This window comes from Monodelphis domestica, chromosome 6, assembly GCF_027887165.1.
Source record: "Monodelphis domestica isolate mMonDom1 chromosome 6, mMonDom1.pri, whole genome shotgun sequence".
NCBI lineage: Eukaryota > Metazoa > Chordata > Mammalia > Didelphimorphia > Didelphidae > Monodelphis > Monodelphis domestica.
In genome coordinates, this window is record NC_077232.1 from 191,009,768 (window position 1) to 191,032,146 (window position 22,379).

At 35.9% G+C, this 22,379-nt stretch overlaps 1 protein-coding gene across 23 annotated transcripts in view; it reads right to left on the bottom strand.

Annotated features, from left to right (window-relative positions):
* The window catches only part of MAP9 (microtubule associated protein 9), a 132,256-nt gene that overhangs the window by 34,895 nt on the left and 74,982 nt on the right, over positions 1–22,379 (bottom strand). For 13 of the 23 annotated variants that reach the window (XM_056802796.1, XM_056802793.1, XM_056802810.1 and 10 more), the window contains one exon: positions 7,980–9,987. The exons of 6 other annotated variants lie outside the window; for them this stretch is intronic. In XM_056802796.1, coding sequence (XP_056658774.1) covers positions 9,865–9,987 — 123 coding nt within the window. In that variant the 3' untranslated portion in view covers positions 7,980–9,864. Of the gene's footprint in view, positions 1–7,979; positions 9,988–13,250; positions 13,742–22,379 lie in introns of those variants that run through there. 4 more of the 23 variants (XR_008912918.1, XM_056802807.1, XM_056802799.1 and 1 more) reach the window with 4 other exon arrangements.

The following is a 22,379-nucleotide window of genomic DNA, read 5'->3' on the forward strand; positions in this document are numbered from 1 at the left end:
TTTATATAGTTATATGTATCAGATTTATGGATAAAAGAATTTATGAATAAGTAAGAGAAAGAAAGAATTATGAGATGTAAAATGGATTAATTTTCAGGACATCAAATTGAAACATTTTGCGCACATAAAATGAACATAGACACAAATAGAAGGAAAACAGTAAATGAGGGGGGAAATTATAGACAGCATTGGATAGAGGTGTTAGATCTTAAAAAAAAAACTATATAAAGAGAACTTTGTAAACTATTAAGAGTATGAGCCATTTCTCAATTGATAAATGGTTCAAAGATAGGAACAAATAATTTTTGGATACAAGAAACTTTCTAACCCTAAATTATATAGCCTGGGACCATAGACCTAGATTAAGACGAGACAAGATCAATTTGAAGAGTAAAACCAGTTTTGATTATAGAGCATTTGGCTGGATACCAAGACAGGGTGGTTATTTACTCAAATAATACTTTTGTCAAGGAAAGGCTTTCCTTGAACCTTAGCAAATGGGACCAGAGAGCCCATCATATGGTCCTTAATGTTGAAACCCAACAATGGTAGCGGAGCACAGCTTGGCAACCAGGATATCACCACACACATTCAGAAGAGATGATGCAGTGCTAAAGGGGACAGACAGCACGTGATAATCGTGGGACAGGTAGCTCATCAGAGAGCAGCGTGATGGAGAATTTTAGTGTCTGTGCTTCATTGGGTGCATGAGCTGCTCTGGTCATCCAGGCTCCTGATACCAGTCTCTTCATACATGTTCTCTGGATATGTTTGGTGCCCTATGTGTATATTCCCTGATCCCATGTATTCTCGGGATGTGTGCCCTTCCCTACTTGTGGTACGGCATAGTGGCTGGTGTGGGGAGTCATCACTTTAGTTTGTTTAGATATCTTTGGTCTGGAACTAATATGTCCTCTGGAAGTCTGGCAGATGCAAAGGGATCAGGATGCAATTGCGAGCCAGAGTTTTGAATGGGTGCTCAGTCATGGACTATCTTGAATCTAGGGTTGCTTTTCTGGGTCCCACATGTGAGAGAGCAGCCCAAGTGTTGTAACACCTCTGGGAAGCTGAGATCACAGGTTTGGGGACTAAAAAGGACCTAAGAGATGGTTACATTCATCTATCTCATTTAAGGATGAGGAAGTGGGCTCACAGACAGATGCGATTGGTATAAGGTCACAGAAGGAGTAATGGCAGACCCAGGTTTCAAATGCAGATCCTATGTTATACCCCTCTACTAGGCTCTTCTCTCTCTACTGCTGTGTCTTTGCTCTCCTGCTCAGCATAACCTGGGGAAGCTAGATGGTGCAGGAGACAGAATGCTGGACCCCCAAGTCAGGAAGACTCAGGATCAAATCTAGTCTCAGGCACTTACTAGTTATGTGACCCTGGGAAAATCATTTAACCCAGTTTGACTCAGTTTCCTCCTCTGTAAAATGAGCTAGAGAAAAAAATGGCAAATAACTCCAGTATTTTTGCAAAGAGAACATCAAATAGGGTCATGACGAGTCAGCCATTACTGAAAAATTAGCACATCCTTCTCTCTACCAAACTATAACTGATTACTCCTGTTGAAACCCCTCAACTATTCTAAGATGCCTTTTCTTACAAACTCCCCCAATACCAATCATTTCCTTGCTTCTTATATTAATTATTACATGATACTAACATTTACTTTCCTATCATAATATCCTACTTGTAAATTTATTACCTCACTGATACTCAAAAACAACTGAAATGTTTAGGTAGATGTTATTTTCATTTTAGTGGGAGTTTAAGTGACTTGGCCAGGGTCACAAAACTAGTAACTACCTGAGATTGGATTTGAACTCAGGTCTTCCCAAAATCAAGACTAGAACTCTATACATGATGTTGAGAGTTAGTAGCATCTATTATTTAGCCACTTAGCATCTGTCTCAAATGGCACATCTATCTGTAAAATGCAGATGCTGATATTGGCAGAAAATCCTGAACTGATGCTAAATTAATTAAATGTCTCTAAAGCATATAACAAAAAGTGTAAATATTTTTTAAATATTTATATGCTGTGTAGTAGACATGGAAAGTGACACTTTCAAATCCTTTTGGTTTGTTTGTTTTCTGAATAAGCATTGTTTAATTAATTTTCAATATTCTTTATTTTTAACGTTTTGAGTTTCAAATTCTCTCCCTCTCTTCAACTAAAAAGGCAAGGAATGTGATATTATTTATACACATGTGACATTATATAAAACATTGTCATATTATCCATTTCACAAAAAAAGCAGAAAAAAACTTTAACAAATTATACTTCAACAGTTTTCTCTGGAAATAGCATTTTCCACCATGAGTCCTTCAGAATTGGATCATTGTATTGCTTAGAACAACTGAGTTTTTTTCACAAATGTTCCAATATTGCTATTCCTAAGTACTATAATATCTTGCTTCTGTTCACTTGACTCTCCATCAGTTCCTATAAGTCTATCCATGTTTTTTTCTGAAATCATCTTGCTCATCATTTTCTTGCTTTCCTTCTAATCTTGGCTGCTTTAGTTTTGTTTGGGCAAAATCTTAAATTTCATATAATAAAAATTGTCCCTTTTATTTTCTGTATTCTCTTCTATCTCGTTTTATCCTATTTTTTTCCTTATCCACAGATCCAAGAATAACAGAGTTTAGTCAGACATCAAAGATGCCAAGGTCATCCACTGCATCCCAGGCAATAATTTGTTGTCCTGGCTTTTGTCTTGTGGCTTTACTTTGATGACTTGGAAGAGAGAGTGAGGCTGATTTTTGCAGATTATTTGTCTCACTTAAATCCAATTCATACACAAGTCAAGACATTGGCTTGTGATGTCATTGATCTTCAAAAATAAAGGACAAACAAATTCTAACAGGTAACATTTTCCATGCTCCCTAATTTACTCATGATACCACCCTTCATGTTTCTCATTGTTCTGGGCAATGGTATGAAATGTTGGTCTTTACCTAGTTTCTGTCAAATTGTTTTCCAGGGGTTGGTAAAATATCGAAATTCCAGTAATTTATGTAGGTTTATTTTATAACCTGCAATTTCGCTATTAATTGTCTCAACTAGTTTTTTACTTGATTCTCTAAGTATAACATCATATCATCTGCAGATGTTGTTTCCTCATTGCCTCATCTAATTCCTTCATTTTTTCTTCTTTTATTGCTATAGCTTGCATTTCTATTACAATATTGAATAATAATGGTCATAAGGAACATTGTTTCTCTCTGATCTAATTTAGATGGCTTGTAACTTATCCACATTACAGATAATGCTTGCTGATGGTTTTAGAGAGATGTTACTTATCATTTTAAGGAAAACTCTAGTCTTATATTTTCTAGTATTTTTAACATGAATATATTTTGTTGAAACCTTTTTCTGCATTTGTTTAGATAACCATATAATTTTCACTTTTTGCTATTGATATACTATTGTTATAGTCAATTATGCTGAGAGTCATTTTCTAATATTGAACTAGTCTTGCATTTCTGGTATTAATCCCACCTGGTGACAGTATATGATCTTTGTGATATATTTCTGTAATCTTCTAGCTAATATTATATTTAATTTTTTTCATCAATATTCCTTGAAATAATTCTATAATTTTCTTTCTGTTTTTGCTCTTCCTGGCTTAGGTATCAGAACCATTTTTGTGTTTATAAAAGAAATTTGGTAGGACTCCTTCTTTGGCTAGTTCCCTAAATAGTTTATATAGTATTACAATTAATCATTTGTTAAATGTTTGATAGAATGCACTTGTGAATTCATCTGGTCCTGGAGACTTTTTCTTAGCTCATTAATGGCTTGTTCAATTTTGTTTTCTAATATAAGGTTATTTAAGCATTCTTTTTCCTCTTCTGTTAACATGAACAACTTATTTGCTTGTAAAGATTTATCTACTTCATTTAGATTGCCAGATTTCTTGGCATTTAAAAATTATATGTACAAAAAAATTTCAATATTTTATTTTTTAAATTTATTTTTTAATTACTTAATTTAGAATATTTTTCCATGGTTACATGATTCATATTCTTTCTCTCCCCTCTTTCCTCCTTCTTCCTATAGCCAACAAGCAATTCAACTAGGTTTTATATGTATCATTGATCAAGACCTATTTCCATATTATTAATATTTGCAATAAAGTGATCATTTAGAGTCTAGATCCCCAATCATATCCCCATTGAACCACGTGATCAAGGAAATGTTTTTCTTCTGTGTTTCTGCTCCCACAAATCTTTCTCTGGATGTGGATAGTGTTCTTTCTCATAAGTCCCTCTGGATTGTCCTGGATCATTGCATTGCTGCTAGTAGAGAAGTTCATTACATTCGATTGTGCCACAGTGTATCAGTCTCTGTGTACAATGTTCTCCTGGTTCTGCTCCTTTCACTCTGCATCAGTTCCTGGAGGTCGGTCCAGTTCACATGGAATTCCTCCAGTTCTTTATTCCTTTGAGCACAATAGTATTCCATCACCAACATGCACCACAATTTGTTCAGCCATTCCCCAATTGAAGGGCATCCCTTCATTTTCCATTTTTTTGCTGCTACAAAGAGCGCAAATAATAATTTTTTAAATTATATGCAAAAAACCAATTTTCAATATTTTAAAAATATTTTGAATTCCACATTCTCTCCCTCCTCCCCAGACCTTCCCTGCCCCTTTCCCTGTAAAGGAAAAAATAAAAACAACAGTGAATAATAGTATGCTTTGATATGATTCAGACTTTTGCTCTTGAAATGGATAGCATTCTTCATCATGTATTCTTTGGAATTGTCTTGGATCACTGTATTGCTGAGAATAGAAAGTTGTTTACAGTTGATCAACATACAATGTTGTTATTGTGTTCAGTGTTCTCCCAGTTCTGCTCATTTCACTTGGCATTATTTCATGTAAGCTTTTCCAGGTTTTCCTGAGCATATCCTGCTCATCATTTCTTATAATGCAATAGTATTCCATTACAATCATCCCACAACTTGTTCAGCCAATTTTACCATGAAAAGAGCTGTTTAAATATTTTTGTACAATGGGACCTTTTCCTATTGCTTTTTATCTATCTGGGATACAGACCTAGTAGTGACATTGCTAGGGAAAGAAGGATATGTGTGATTTTATAGACCTTTGGGCATACTTTCAAATTGCTCTCCAGAATGGCTGAATCAATGAAAATAAAATTTTTTAATCAGCTCCAGTCTTTTTCATCAGAGAGATTTGAAATTCCTCTATTTCATTGAATATCCATTTCCCTACTTGAAGGATTATATTATTTTACTGGGTAGGTAATTCTTAATTATAATGTGTGCTTCTTTACTTTCCAGAATATAATCCTTTAAGCCCTCTAATCATTTAATGAAGAGGCTGTTAAATAGTGTATTAAATAGTGTAACTATGGGTCTACCATATTTGAATAACTTCTTTCTGGATGCCTATGATATTTTTTCCTTGACCTGGGAACTTTGGAATTTGGTATAATATTTGTAGGAATTTTCATTTGGGGATCTTATGAGCTGATCAATGGATTCTCTATTTCAGTTTCTATCCTATGGTTCTACACTATCAGGGTATTTTCCTTGATAATTTCTTGAAATATGTCTGGGCTCTTTTTTTTTTTTTTTGGTCATGGCTTTCAGGTAAATTGAAAGTTTCTTATTTCTCTTTAACCTATTTTCCAGGTCAGTCATTTTTCTGATGAGATTTTTCACATTTTCATCTATTCATTCTTCTGATTTTGTTTAAATACTTCTTGATGTCTTATGAAGTCATTAGGATCCCTTTACCCAATTTCTAATTTTTAAGAAATTATCTTCTTCAGTAAACTTTTGTGCCTCCTTTTCCATTTAGCCAATTCTTTTTAAGTTCTTCTCTTCAGTGGGTTTTTGTGCCTCTTTTCCATTTGGCCTATTCTGTTTTATAAGGTATTTTCTTCAGCTTTTGTTGTTTCTCCTTTACTACACTCTTCACTCTTTAATTTTTTCCTTGCATCACTTTCATTTCTTTTTCTAATTTTTCATCTATCTTATTTGTTTTAAAATCTTTTTTGAGGTATTCCAGAAATTCTTTTGGGGCCTGAGACCTATTCACATCTTTCTTTGTGAGTTTGGATATAATAGTTTTTACTTTGTTGCCTTTTTCTGAGTCCATGTTTTGATCTTCCTTGTCACCCCCAGTGACTTTAATATAGTTAGGATCCTCTCAACTCCCTCCACCATTATTTTCCCTGAAATAAGCTTTTTTAAAATTCAAAATGTCCATCTTAAGATGCTTTATGTGTTTATTCATTCATTATATCACCATAGGGCACTTATGGAACTCTGGAAATACTTAATAGTTCGTATAGTATCTAATTATTAATGTTTCCATTCATACATTATTATGGCTTTTGCATAAATTTATACCTTTTAGTATTATTTTTTCAACCCTCCCATTTCTTTAAAAGATAGTTAGTAATTTTCAAAATAAGCACTTATGATATAACAAAAACTTGCTTCATTAGAGATGACTCATCAGAAGTCATTCATTTCCATGAAGCCTTCCCTGACCACTCAAGTTAAGTGTCTAAACTTTACATGGACTGATAGATAGTTCTATTTATACAACTCTTGTGGCAGATGTAGATTTAAAATTCTTTGAAGACAGGGGCCATATCTCATTGATCTCTATATCCCCTATAGAATCTAGTCAAATGTTTCTTGCTTGTTGAAGGAAAAACAAATCTAATAAGCAAATTGTCTCTATAGCTTTGAATTTATAAAATGAATTACTTCACAAAAATAAATGCCATAAAGGTCATAAAGCTAAAAAAATAAAAGATTGAATTTTATTTTCTTTTGTGGATTTAAGAGAAAATATTAGCTCTATACCCTTTCCCCTAACTTATTCCAACTGTGGGGGAGAATGCTGCTGCATCCAAGCTTTTAACATCTATATATTAAATGGAAATAAGTTGTCAACTGCATAATGGAAGTGAGTTCTAAGAGAATGGGCCCTACAACTCTCCCCATACATACAATTTCCTCTAATCACACAGAAATTCTTCAGAAAAATGAACTTTTTCATTTAGAAAGGTCATAGCTACCCCCACAAATGCCCTCAGCTTCTGGGCAGTACATGTAGCCTTTATAGACAGCATGGGAAAGTGGCCATTCTCTACCCTTTCCAGATGTGTAGTGATGCCACAATATTCTTAAAGATCTTTTATAGTGGTCTATTTCCCACATAAAGGGGTCAAAGAGGTTTATTCAAATCAATACAACTAAATTTAGAAAGTCATTTATTAAGCACCTCCTACGTGTAAAGAACTATGCTAGGTGCTAGGGACATAAATACAAAGATCAAACAAAAATCAAACAACTTCTGCTCTCAAGGAGCTTACATTCTACTTAGAGAACAAAGTAGATTCAGATAATCTAGGGTTTCCCGGGGTGGAGCTGGGGAAAAGAAACCATTCTGTACCTGTGTTAAAAAAAAAAGGCAAGGAAGTGACGGAACATCATGTTGGGGAAATCAGTTAGGACACTGAAATAGATAATGTATGAATAGAAAAGATGAAATCTGTTTGGAAAGACTGACATTTAATGCCCTTCACAATCTGGCTCTAGCCTGATGGGAATTTCCGTTTTAACCTACACTTTATATAGAAAGCTGCTACAGTGACTTTGGTAGAAAGTGAACTGGGCTTTAGGAACATCACTCTGGAAGCTCTCTGGAAGATGGACTGGAAAAGGGAGAGATGGTGTGCAGGGAGGACAAGTGGATGGAGATTTACAATAATTTAAGTGGGAGTTGGAGAGGGTGGTTGTATAAGTGGAGAGAAGAACAGATAAGAGAGATTATGGAGGCAGAACTGACAAGATCTGGCAAGAGGGGGAGAATAGAAAAAGTTGAGAAAGACTCAGGCTACAAAGTTGGGAAAGTAGAGGTATGGGTGTGCCCTTGACTAAAGTGAGAAATTAATAAATAATGAAGCCAGGCAACTGAAAAAAAATACACATTTAATATTAAGTATAATATTAAGTATGGGGGAATTCACAAAACTCTGAGAAAGATTATATAAATCTTTAATGTTAAGTCTACAATAAATATTATAACCATGAAGTCTCACAGACAAAAAGAAAGCCTTACAACCCAAAATGGAAGCTATTTCTAGACTGAATCTTTGTCATGTTGGCACCATAGTCTTCATGTATATCTCTTGAAAGACATTCTGGCTTCTATTTAATTGTCAACATTTTCAGAATTCAGTGATATCTTTCAGATGATATTATTGATAAAACACTTTCACTAGATGCAGGATCACTCTGGTTCCAAGTAAAAGAAAAAAAATTTTCTTCCTTAAAACATATTTTTAATTCCCAGAACAGTGTTGCTGATTGTGCAATTATTTCATAAGTCCTGTGGAATCAATGAAATCATCAGTGTATAGTCTTAAGCTCCCAGAAAGCCTGAAGGATTAAAAAAAAAATATTTGAAACCTGCAGTGTTTACTGGAAAGCTAAGATGGCTCAAGAGCAACTTCTATCTTGCCTTGTTGCCAAACACAGTGTAAAGGTTTGAATAAAATTGGATTATATGAAATCCTACTTCATTTAACTAGCGATTTGACTACACTGCATGAGTGTACCATCAACTTTAAAAACCACCGATTTCTTCACGGTATAAATTCCTTTGGACAGCTAAACTTGCTCTTTGGCTGTGAGAACCCAAACACTTTCTATAAGGCTGATTCAATACCAAAATCTTTTTAGACTTCAAAAATTCCTATTGTTCTCTAGGTATTGCATTCTAGACTAAGGCAACACTTTAATTCTGAATGCATATATTTGATCTGTCTATCGCTAGCTTAGCTAGTTCAAAAAGAAAAAAGAAACAAAAGCAGGGTGCTACTAATGAATCCAAGGGGTTGTATAAAGAGGGAAATTGGTTATGTGGCCAACTCCTGCACACATGTCCTTTCGCCAGCTAGTTTTCAAATGTCACTAGAAGGACCAGGCAAGATGGCATGAGAACTACCACTGCCAAATTTACTTCCTTCTTGGAAAAATACTATTAATGGCACTGTCTTTGAACTCCTGTGGAATTTTCTTGACAAATGGATAATGCTAATGCTATAGTATTATCGAAAACTTATTCCCTCTAGGGTAATTATGGAACAAAAATCAAAGTGAGTTTGGAAACAAGAGGGTTTTAAAAAGTGCTTGTCACTGTCACTTGAACCCAGAACAGAAGTATTGAAATGCACTTAATTTTTTTTAATTGCATGTTTGTTTTGGGAAATAGAAAGATAATTTTTTTAAAAGAAGATTTGGGGAATCATTAGTTTTATAGAGCAACTATCTCCATTCACCAAAAAATTAACTTGGCATGGTTCCAAAATTCTTCAGTGCAAATATAATAGCTTTAAGCTAAAAGAAATGTTATACATATTTTCCAGTGAATAGATATTTAAAAATAGACATGAAAGTACTACAAATTCACATATTTAAATAGCACCTCAATAATCATAGTACCTTGATGGTGTGCAAAATAAAATGATTCTGTTTCACAAAGGGATCAGGGAATATACATATTAGCCAAGACTAAAGTCATCTAATTGTGGAGAATTGTAAGGACATGATAGAAGATTTGTTGTCTTAATGGAAATAATCTGCTTCTTGGCTTTTGAGGCAACCTGCTTAAGTACAGCCTGTGTAGTGTTTTCATCATTAAACTCCAAACTATCTTTTACATTAGAGCAGTCTTCTGGGATTGCAATTTAAATGGAATTTCCACTCTAAAAATAAAATATACAAGGCATGTTCAGAAACCCCTTTTAAATTGGTTACATTTAAATAAGGATTGGACAGCATTGGAAGTAGAATTCTCAATAATTTTTTGCTGGTGTAAGTTTGCTTGGAGGACTCCATGGAGGAATTGATTCAGATGTATAAAGAACATGATGTTTCCTTTGTTTTCTCTCAATTTTTGCTTTTCTTTCTTTTTTCTCCTAAAAACAAAACAGAAGGCTGTAACTATTCTATAATGCTAACAACAATCACATTTATAAAGTGCTTTACAATTTCAAAGTACTTTATATATGTTATCTCCTTTGACCTACACAACGAGCTTGTGATGTACAGAATACAAATATTAGAATTTTCATTTTAAGATGAGGAAACAGAGCTTCAGAGACATTCAATGACAGAGACTTCTGCAAGGTCAACCAGATAATTAGTGGTCGAGCCAGGACTCACTTGGGTTGGCAAAATACATGAAATTAAACATGATAACTGTGAAACTTAATTTACTGCTCTACATACTAACTTACCACACCTGAATATTGCCAATTAGTGTGTTTATTTTTGTCAATCAATTTTACTAATAAGTTTTAAATTTACTTTTTATTCTAGGTGGGGAATAGGAGGGAAAGGTCTTTCTACATGTGTTTTAGGGTTGTTTTCTCTCTTTATAAAACAGAAATAATATATTATAATTCTGGAGAAACGTCCATTCACCTAGGTACAAGATAATTTTGCTGATGGAAAGACATTTTTAAGGTATATGTAAGGCAGAAATGGGAAGATCTTTCACCAAATAAAACTGTACTGAATGTAAAATATATAATAAGATGCAAATATTTGAAGAAAAACCATCAAACAGGTAAATCTAGATGGTTAATTAGATAAAAAAGAATATGTTTCATTTTGGTTATCAAAATTTCTCTTATATATCACATACATATCTGAAAAACTTCCATTTTACCTTTTCGTTTGATTAAATTATATATACAACTATATATCTACATATATTATATGCCTATCTATATGTTTTTCCCCTTTCCTGTTATTTTGAAATTTTATTTCATCTAGACAAAATGTTATTGCTAGCCTGTGTTTGCTTAAGCTGTGATCCAAATATGCTGCCAATACTGATCAAATTAACCACCCTCTTAACTATACTATGACACTAAAACAATGATCTCACTGGTACTTGGTAAGCTAAACAGTACCCTTCGGCGGTTTGAAAGAGCTAAGCCACTTCCTTGGGTGCCTAATTTATTTAAAGAAATGACAGATTCAGGAGAGGAAAAAACTACACAGAAGAAAACTGACTGTGTACATACATTAGGAGATGGTTATGAAGATTAAATATATAGGGGCAGCTAGATGCCTTGGAGTGGATTAAGCACCAGACCTGGAGACGGGAGGTGCTGAGTTCAAATCAGGCCTCAAGACACATCCTAGTTGTGCAGTCCTAGATGTTCCTGCTCGTCTGCCTTGGGGTCGATACAAAATATTGATTTTAAGATGGAAGGATTTAAAAATATGTATATTATAGGTGTATGATTTTAAAATGCTAACTGCAATTTCCTGAGGACATCTGTGATATAGTCTGTCATTCAATTCAATTTAACAAATATTTATGATGCGCCTGCTATGGGGCAAGGCCAGTTTGGATAGAGCCAAGTGGGATCAAAAAGGTCACTTGTAAAGAGCTGACAAACAAGTGCATTGTGTGGAAGTAGAGGCAGGAAGCTGGCAGTGAAAGAGAAGGCAGATGCTGAATGAGAGCAAGGCCAACACCAGTTTTTAAATTCTTACAGCAACACTAATACCAATAAAGTGTGCAAGATCTGGATGTGTTTGAAGGCAGAGAGGACAGAAGGAGGGAATCAAAGTCGGGGTAAGCTCCTGGAGAAGGCTGAGAGGGAAGGGCAGAGGCTGACCCAGAAGAATAGTGAGGGCTGGTGTAGGAGAGAGCCTGGAACAGAAATACAGTGAGGATTCTAGAGACTGATAGCAAGGTGAAACAAGGACGCAGATCTCATTAGATTTTGTTATCTGCCCTTGTGTCCTGTCTGCTAAATAGATTAAACTCAGTCTTCCCATGAAGCCAGGAAGGCTGACACCCAGGAAAGCAGAAGCAAGGCCCCTGAAGGCGAGGTGGTGTGTTGTGGGTGTTTTCCTGTTCTCTATTTTATCTCTCAGAAGTGCTTTACACCATCCCTGACCATTTCTTCTTTTGCTGTAATCTCTGACAAAAGGATGACCCTTCCTGCCAAGGCCAACCTTTCTAATTGTGTCCTCAGACTCTATCTTTTCTTGGAAAATACCCTTTTAATCATCACCTTTCTCTCATGTTCAGTCTCTTAATTCCTGGGAAGTGTAGCATGGCAAACTGCTGGACCTGGATTCAGGGAAACCTTAGTCTGTTTTCAGTAAGACTTATTAAACTGTGTGACTGGGAGCAAGTGAATTAACTGATTTTATTGAGCATCAGTTTCCTCATTGAAAAATGGGATAACAGCACTTATCTGACAAGGTTCTTCTGAGGAACAAATGAGATAAAAATGCGTACAAATCACTTAAAAAAACTTAAGGAACTTGGTAAATATCTAGCAATAATAATTATCATCTCATTCTTATCTTTTGTTGATGTTTAGTAGTATACAATTCTTTGTGACCCCATTTGGGGTTGTGTTGGCAAAGATATGTTTTTTTTTGTGGTTTGACATTTCCTTCTCTACCTCATTTGACAGATGAGGAAACTGAGGCAAAGAAGGTTAAGTGATTTGCCCAGGGTCATACAGCTACTGTGAGACCAGATTTGAACTTAGGAAGACTCCAGGCTGTGATTGGAAACACATTGGTATTTTATCTTCTAGAAGAACTAGAATAGGAAAGAATTCTCCTTATTCCCTTGTTCTTTATGTTGGGCTAATTATACTAACCCTATATACTGATCAACATTACAACATGCCTGACAGGCCTTCATAGATAAATAGCAGTCTCTAGGCATGCCCATTTCCTGCTGAATGTTACTCTGGATACTATCTCCTTATTGGCCTTTGCCTCACCCCCCAAAATGGATTATTGCAGAAGTTATTGTTTTTAGACTTGTCCCATTCTTCTCATTTTCACCATGGGGTTTTTGACAGAAATGGTGCTAGCACAAGTTATTCTACTATTTTTTTTTTATATTTAATGGTCTATAACTGAATTAAAGTTAGATTGTAAAGCTCTTCTACAGACTTGCTAAAAGCTTCCTTATTATTATCTCATTCTCATATTTTTGATGGGGTTCAAATAGTAGCAATTTTAAAACAAGTTGCTATTGTATTCTATTTAACTTCTGTAGATGATTATATAGATGGAAGAAATAACTGTTCTCTTTAGTTATGAGAACTGGGATATAAGCTCATCTGGATACTCAGTGAAAGCATCCCAAGGACAACCCTGGAAGCAGGCAGAACCACCACAATGATATGTACCTTGTCTTCTTCACACATAGTTTGGATTCTCCCACTATGTCTCTCTATTTTATAAGCTTTTCATTCAGCGTCATTTGAAGATTATGAATGTTCTGCATGGTGACATCTATTAAAAACCATTGTTTCTGAAGCTTTTCTCCATCAATGCTGTCTGAGGAGTTGTGGACAACGGTTTTGTCTGTATTAATATTTCAGATCTAGTCGAGCTTATTGGTTGAATTCTCCATGATGATGTGATATTTGCCTGGCTTCTACCACTTCCTTGCATGGTCTTCATTGATCAAGAAGCATTGGCAACCTTTCCAGAATCCCTTGTGGTACTGGCCCAGACTTGAGTTGCTATCACAAACCTCTGTTTCTGTAAACAAAAATGAATAACCCAGCCATCTGCTTGACACACGTCAGCATACTGGTTGAGTTCGTGTAGGTATCAAAAGAAAGAGGGCTTTCTGATCCTGCATTTGGATAGTAGTTGTTTCACAAGCTCTGCCTGGAGGTAAACCAGCGTCAGTTATAGTTTACAAATACACGATGGCATCTACAGTATTGTCAGTTTTTAATACCATTTGCTAAATTAAGGTATGCTTGTTCTAAGAGTTTTACTTGTTCATCATGTGCTCTAGAAATTCTCTTAACCTCTTTCTTCCATTTTGACAAAGAAGTATTAGTCTTTCTATAGCTGACTAGAGAATGATTAGCCTTGTGTTTTGTTAACACTGTATGTGATTATATATGAATATCTTTTAGACCTCTTGTCCATTTTATACTCCTTGACCACTTAATATCTATGTGATCTTGAATAAGTTATTTTATCCTTTAGTTCTAATAAGGCAAAGCAGAGCAACAGACAGTGTTCTGATCTGGAGTCAGGAAGACCTGAATTCAAATTTGATCTTACTTACTATCTGTGACTCTGGGAAAGTCATTTAACCTCTGACTACCTCAGTTTCCTCACTTGTGAAATGGGAATAATAATGGTACCCATTTCCTGTGGCTTATAAAATGGGTAAAATGGGATTTCTGCAAAACATAAAGTACTATATAACTTTTGGTCCCTATTATTGTTGTTCTATTGAGATAATCAATTGCTTTTCTGTAGGTCAATAGTTTTCTCAAGGCACTTCTGACATGATGGTACTTGCCACCTTTCCTTGAGAGTATTACTTGACAGCTTGACCTTCTTCCTATTATCTTATAGTGGTGACAACTGTATGTAAGAATTGAAATAGTTTTACATTTTCTTTCAAATACTATGGAACAATATTCACCTGTGATAGTTATGGCAAATAGCAGATTTTTCTGAGTTACTCTTTTTTTGGGTAAAGTCCTTTTACTTGTTCAATGCATGCTACCCTATGTAAAAAAAGGCTTTTCAAAATTCCATCTAAAAATAACATCTCCTCTTTAAAATAATTTGAGACAAAGACATTATTTTATAATATATTTTGTTATTAGGTAGAATTTTGAAATTTGCTCTAAGTAAAGATTTTAAATTACCTTAGGTTGTTCAATTTTTCCCTATTCAGATTTGTTACTTTTCCATCTTATTTACTATTGTTATTACAATTATCACTACCTAATTGCTTAGAGTAAGCCTAGATCTACCCATCCCTAAAAAATCTTCAGTCACCTCCCACAACTTCCTTAAATATATCAATCACCCTATGCTTTTCTCCTTCCCCTTCATTGGATAAATCAGTGGTATTAATTAAACTCAAACAGAAATTGGGCTCTAAACTGTATATAGGGTTAACTGCAGGTTCAGAAAACTATATATTAACAATATCTATGTTCTATTGTATTTATTCATTAAATATTTTTCAATCACATTTTAATAACTTCCTGGTGTTAGGGCATGTTTGATACCTGGTTTAAATCCTAGAAAAGTGTCCTTTTTGTTGCTTCCACTTCCTCATGTCCCATCTCAATCACTTGTAATGCTGCTTCTGACCCCTACCCTGTGAAGATGCTCTAATAATTTCTTAATTGACAAATATCATGGCTTTTCCCACGGTTCTTCTCCCTTCCCCTACCTCCTTCTGCATTCTTTCCTCATTATTGACCACTTCAGTTCTAAAAAATTTCTCTGCTTCAGTTTTTCACGATGCTGCTTTCATTGATGTAGCTCAGATTTGACTATTTCCTTCTCAGGCTCCTTTGCTGGAGCATCCATATCCTACCACTATCTGTGGCTGTCTCCTTAGGTACAATCCTTTTATCTTATTTCTCTTGGTCATTTTTATTGCTACTCACACATTCAACATTCCAGAAAACTCTCCTATATGTTTATGTTCCCTGAATTCAACATTTTCCAGGATCATTCAACAAGTTTTGGCACAAGTCTGTAAGGCATGCCCTCCTTACCTTAATATCTAGAGATATTTACCATCTTCAATCTTAAATCTTCTATGAGAAGTCTTTCCTAATCTCCTAAATCCTAAAATCCTCCACTTAAGAGTTGGAGGGGGTCTCAAGATGTCATTTAACACCCTCCTTTTATTTTATAGATGAAGAAACTGAGGGTAGGAATGGTTAAGGAACTTGCCCTAGGCCATATAGAATTAAAATTTGAACCCAAATCCCCTAACTCTAAATCTGGTGTTGCTACTTCTACACAATACAACTCATATACATATAAAGCATATTACTACAATTTGCTGGTCCTGGCTTAGATTTATAGGATTTTTCAAAAGAAAAACATTAAAAATATATATTTCCAGTATTTTTTATATTCAAAAGCTCTGATATATTCCCCAATGAAAACAAAACTATTCAAACTCCCTACATTTTTATTGCATAATGATATCTCAAGCTGTTTTTATGCAAGACAGAATAAACTGTAGGATAATAAAAAGGCATTTTGCTTCCACCATCTGGTCATTTTCAAGCGAACAATAGAGTAATGAAAATAGCAATACTATATAATTACAAATAGCTCTTTTAAAGGTAATGGATGAACTAATCAAATTTTCACATAAGAAAGACAATGTAATACAGTAGAAAAAGCAATGGATTTGCATTCAAAAGGTCTATATTTCAAACTCAGCTCTACTAATTCCTTTCAGTGTAACCCTGGGAAAATTATTTCTCTCTTTTGGATCTCACCCATAAAAAAAGAGAGTTGGACTTGATGCTCCATAAAGTCCTTTCAATATGTCATGACCATATTATTCTCAATGGCCTTTCTAGGACGACTCATTCTGGGTTTCTTCTCCATTCCTATAATAACATCTTTATATTTAATGGCACTTTCTCACCTTCTTAACTTCCAACTGGGGGAATTCCCCAAAACTCTTTAACAGGCTGTCAGCTCTGTTTCCTATATCACTCATTTTTTTTTAGGTGAACTCCTGATTTTTCACAGCTTCAAATATCATATGCAGATGACTCCTAAATCTACACTGTCCAACAAATAATCAATAAACATTTACTGTCACCTACTATGAGTCAGATATCTGTCAATCACTAGGGGTAAAAAAGGGGCAAAAGGCAGTTCTTGCCATCAAGGAGTTTAGAATATTATTCTGGAAACAGCAAGCAAACAAATACACATCTGTTAGAACAGTCTATATTCAGGATAAACAGGAAATATTTGAGAGGAAAAAACACCTCGATTAAGAGGGGATTAGGAAAGGCTTCTGGTAGAAGGTGTAATTTTAGTTGAGACTTAAAGCTATGGAGGTCAGAAGTCAAAGAGGAGGAAGCACAGCATTTCAGGAATAGGGAACTACCAAAAAAAAAATTCCTGGAACCAAGAGTGGAGTGTCTTATTTGTGGAAAAGCATGGAAGCTGGTGTAGTTAAACTGAAGAACATATGATAAGAGCGTAAGACTTAAAAGAAGAATGGAAAGGCAGGAAGAAGGCTTTGAATGGCAAACAGAACATTTCATATTAGATCCTGGGGGTGATAGGGAGGCATTGGAGTATATGTGGCATTGTTGGATCTGTGCTTTAGGAAGATCTTTCTTGTTCCTAATGGAGGATGGATTGAAGAGGACAGAGACTTGAGGCAGGAAGGTCCACCAGCAGGTTACTGCACTAATCCAGGTATGAAGTGATGAGGACAGAGCAGTGCCAGTATCATAGGAGAAAAGGAGGGTATATGAAAGATGTTGCAAAGGTGAAATGGACAGGCTTTGGCTCTATGTTGGATACAGAGGATAAAAGACAATGAGGATTCACAAAAAATTCCTAGATTCATAGAAATATGTGATCTAAGTGGGGACTGCGCAAAGGAAACTGAGAAGAAATGGTCAGGAGAACTATGTCCTGAAAACCTATAGAGAAGAGAACTGATCACCAGTGTCAAGGTTTCAAAGATATTGAGAAGAATAAGGTCTGGATTTGACAACTAAGCAATCTGATAACTTTGGAGAGAGCAATTTTGGTGGAATGATAAAGTCAGAAACCAGAAGGAAAGGGGTAAAGAAGAGAGTGAGAAGAAGACAGTGGAGGCCCCTATTGTAAACAGCTTTTTCAAGAAATTTAGTTACAAAGGCTGAAGAAATATAGGATGACAATTAGCAGATATGGAAGGATCAAAAAAAAGTTTTTCTTGGAATTAGGGAGATGTGAATATATTTGTAGACAATAAGGAATGAGCCAGTGTGAGAAAGAGATTATAACACCAGAGAGATATTAGCAAGCAGATGCAAGAAATGGAATTTTAAAGGAACTCTCAATCAATGAGAAGCAAGGAAGATTCCAACAGAATCTGAGGAGAAGGCAGTTGGGAAAACCAGCAGCTAAAGGAGAGACTTTTCTTCCTGCTGTCTGGGATGAAAGATCAACTGAGAGACAGGTTTGCTTTGGATTCCTGGCTATTCATTGACTCAATATTGAAAAAATTGGAGTTTAGCTCTGAAGAACCTTTTCAGTTTATCAACAATATCTCCTCATAGACAAAATAACTTTATTTTCCTGTATTGAACCCCATAGGAAATTAGGGAGACCTTGACTTCCCTTCTCTTCCCTCTCCCTCATTCCTTACTTCCCCTAAATTAATAATAAAACCCTTTTCAGATAAGAGCTACAATGTGAGATTAGTCCTTTGAAACTTTAAATAACTTACCATATTGAGAAGAGCTGTTAAGACCTCTGAAAACCCTTCCTTATCAATTACAAATTAAATGCTCCTAGAGGACTGAAAATCAAACCTAACAAGACAGAGCCAAGGAACCCTCCTGATGGACTCAACTTAAAAACGTATGCCCCCGAAAAAACCAGACTTCAAGAACACTAGGGTTTAAGGGGAAGGAAGAAGGAAGGTCCCAGGACCCCTCCCCTACCTAGAGCACTAAGCCTCCAGTGGCAGCTGGAACCTCTGAGTGGGCAAAGGTGCTGGTCTGGAGGGAGTACCCGGCGTGCAAAGCTGTGCCAGGCTCAGAGCGTTAAACACAGGTGGTGGGGAAGCAGTTAGAGAAGGAGCACAGAGCAGGTAGCCTAGTTGCAGCAGAGGAGACCCTCCATATTGCTCCCCCCTTCCAGGAGTTTTTGGCCTCAGGGCACATCCAGCCCAACCTAGCTGGACTTAATCCCATCAAAGCCTCCAGAGGGCAGGGAAGCTCAAGCTCCAACACCCCTCCCCCACAAACTGGGCTGAGAGTTTTGCTAACAAAGCTCCAAGAAGGAAGACTGACAGAAAAGTCCAAAACAAAAAAACAAACAAACAAACAAAAAATGAGAGGAGCAAGAGTACAGACAACTGCAGGGAGTAAAGAAGAAGAAGGGGTAAATATGAACAAACAACAGAAAAAAAAAAGAAATTACAAAAGCTTCTATACACGTAATGAACAAAGAACAAATGGAACAGAGAAGGAGGAGGGAACACCAAGAAATAAAACAGAAAACCCGGTGAATTGACTACAGGCTTTAGAAGAACTCAAAATACAATTCAAAACACAATTAAGAGAGGCTGAAGACAACTGAGAAAAGAACTGAAAAAGTAAGAAAAGTCATCTGGAAACAGAAAACAGTGTCTTGAAAGCCAAAATCAATCAATCAGCTTGAAAATAAGGCAAAAGAGATGAAAGATCAGAAGGTATAAAAAATAGACTCGAATACAGGACTACAATCCCCACAAGCCTTTGCTCCACTTCCCCAGAATGCCTTGTAATCTCACCTGGCCCAAGATTGAGAAGGTATTTAAGCTGATTGAAAGGTTTTTGAGGGTCTCTCTCTCTTGGCTTTTTTGGACTTCCATTTTGGAGCAGATGTGGCTTTTTTTCATAATGTAGGTGAGGTTGTGTCTAGGCCACGCTATGGCCTGGACACGTGTTTCTTATCCTGTATTTTCCTTAATCCTTAATCTTCAATAAACCTCTAAAAAATATAATACTCCTTGCAGAGAGAAATTAATTTCTACCTGCCTCAGTCTCCCCATATTTCCCTAAATTTTAATCTTTACAGTTGGTGTAACTACTTCGGGAGAAAAAAACTCTCAATCTTCTGATTTAATCTTTAATATCTAGTACCTAGAAATTATTATTTTTTTTTGAGCCATATCTCTCTGGCCAAGGTTTTTTACCCTTGCAAAGCTGCTGCTAGATCCAGACTTGTTGCGTTTGCTGCCCACCCCACCCCACCCAGCTCAGCCGCTTTTGCCTGCAGCCTGCAGCCCTGATCCTTCTCACCTGGTACCTGGTCCCGGCCTTGCCCACCCCCGCAGCCGCTCCTGCTCCTGGCCTCTCACCGGGCCACTGCCTGCCTGTTTCTGCGCCCCAGACCCATGATCGCGACACCAGCCGGCTCATCACCCAGATCCTTGGAGCAGATTCACTCATGGCTCAGGACTCATTGCGACCAGCTGGTAACAGTATTGGCCACGTGGGCGGAGGGGAGATAGGAGAGGGAAAGGAGAACGGGCAATTTTCCCTTAGGCTAAGCCTCCACGTGGATGGGGGTATTGGCCACAGGGGTATCAGAGCAGGGGAGAGACAGAAAAGAGAGACTAGAGAACAGAAACAGATCTTTTCAAACAGAAACCTAAAAAGCAATGGGTTTAAAAGGATACCTTTTGACTGTTCTGGTAATAGCATTAACTTCACCTGCCTGTCAGGGAGAAGATTTAACTAACTTTGAAGGGGAAAATGGGTGGCCCATCGAACTGGGAACCAGGCCCAGAGACAGGAGGTCTCTAGTTAAAATCTGGCCTCAGATGCTTCCCAGCTATGAGGCCCTGGACAGGTCCCTTGAACCCCATTGCCTAGCTCTTACTACTCTACCTTGGGACAATAGACATTTAAATGGATAATTAAAAACAAACAAACAAACAAAAAAAACCCACCCAAGGAACTTTAAAGACTAAAGGCTATATTTGGAGGCATTTCAGACTCCAATGATTTATAAAAATCTCTGTATTTCTATTGCATTTTTTGTTAAGGTTTAACTTTGTGATTTTAAGTTCAGATATTACTGGATTCAATATTATTCTACTTGAACTGAAGGTTGATTGAATTTATTTTGAATGTACTTAGTTTTGAAATTCTGTTGTTTTCCCCCTACAACTGTGTTGAACAAATATTATTGTGAATAAGCCCACATATGAAAAAACAGCCTTTTTCTATTTTGCTGAGGATAGATGGACTTCAGAACTGGTTATAATTGTATTAACAACTTTGGAAATTTTAATGTGCTAACTCAAATGATTTGATTTTAAGGGTTTTTTAAATATGATTTTTGGAATTTTTTTTTACAATCCGGTGATTTTTGCCAATTGTAGCTGAAGTGAAATACATTTTATAAACCCCAACCTTCCCACATTTCTAAATATGTGAATGGAAGTTGGGCAGTTAATCTCAGGGCATTTATATCCCTATAAGCCTCCAAAAAAGGAGCACCCCTTTATTTATACTCTTCAGCTCACTACTTTACTTGCACCAGAATGATATATAGATCTCTTGATTATGTTTTTAACCCAAGATGAGTTTTACTTTGTTTTAAAAAAATATGTTTAAATACCAAGGTTGAAAGATTGCTATGTCTGTAAAAATTGTGACAAATGTCCAATTCATAGGCTTTTAAATGTCATACAACTTATGTGAAATATGAAAATGTGTTTGTTTGCTATTGTAATTAATTGGGCTATTGAGAATTTGGGGGATTTTGGTAACTACATATTTGTACTACTGTATTTTTAAAAATGAAAAAAATTGTTAACCTTGTTCAATTCATTTGCCTTCTACTCACAGTGATCATGGCCAGATATTAAGAGGAAATGGATCTCATTTTTGGTGAGAAAGCCTTGCATTTTATATTAACTGACACAGAGTGTCAATGATTATAAGCTATATTTTTGAATTTTTAAAGCTCTTTTATTATTATATTTTTCTTGCATGTGCAATATATTTTTTCAGTTTTTTTTATTATTTTTTCTCTCCTTTTTATATTTGAAGCACATGTCACCAGCATTAAGATTTTCTTTAACTTTTTGACTTTTCAGTGCTACAAGTTTGAAATACAATTGCTAGTGCATGCCCTAAAAGGCTTGTGACTATAAAAACGATGCCACTAATTATTTAAATAAATTATGGGACTTTGCTTAATGATTCTGTCTGATAACAGGACAAGATATACACACAAGAGCCATTGCACAGAGCCAAAGAAAAGCCAATCTAGGATGGATTGATGCACTTCTAGGCCAATACAAAGGTCTTGAACCTAGTGTGAAGACTCGAGGTTACTATGTTTAACATGTGTTAAGACATAGGCTTTCCTTGTATCCACACTCACCCTGAAGATACTCACAGACAAGTATCCCCAAAACCTTGGCTCCTACTTGGCTTCTATAATCTGGTCCCTTTCTTTTCTGCCTCTCATAGTGTGATACCTTTCTGTAGTCCTGGCTACTGAGTGGGTAAATGCATCATTGCTTAGATCATTTTAATTGGGTCCTGATTGAAGGACCTTTTATAGATTTATTTTCTTTTACTTGGAATTTTTACACATAAGACTTTGATAGTCTATATTTTCATCCAGAAATTTTTCTTTTCTTTTTTTATTTGTCTGATGTCTTTTTAATATCTCTTGCCAATTGATTCATATACCTCATACCTCAGCCATGCATCCCTAACTGATTCTGTATCTTTCAATCACCCACAACACGGGGAAATGTAAAAAAATATTATTG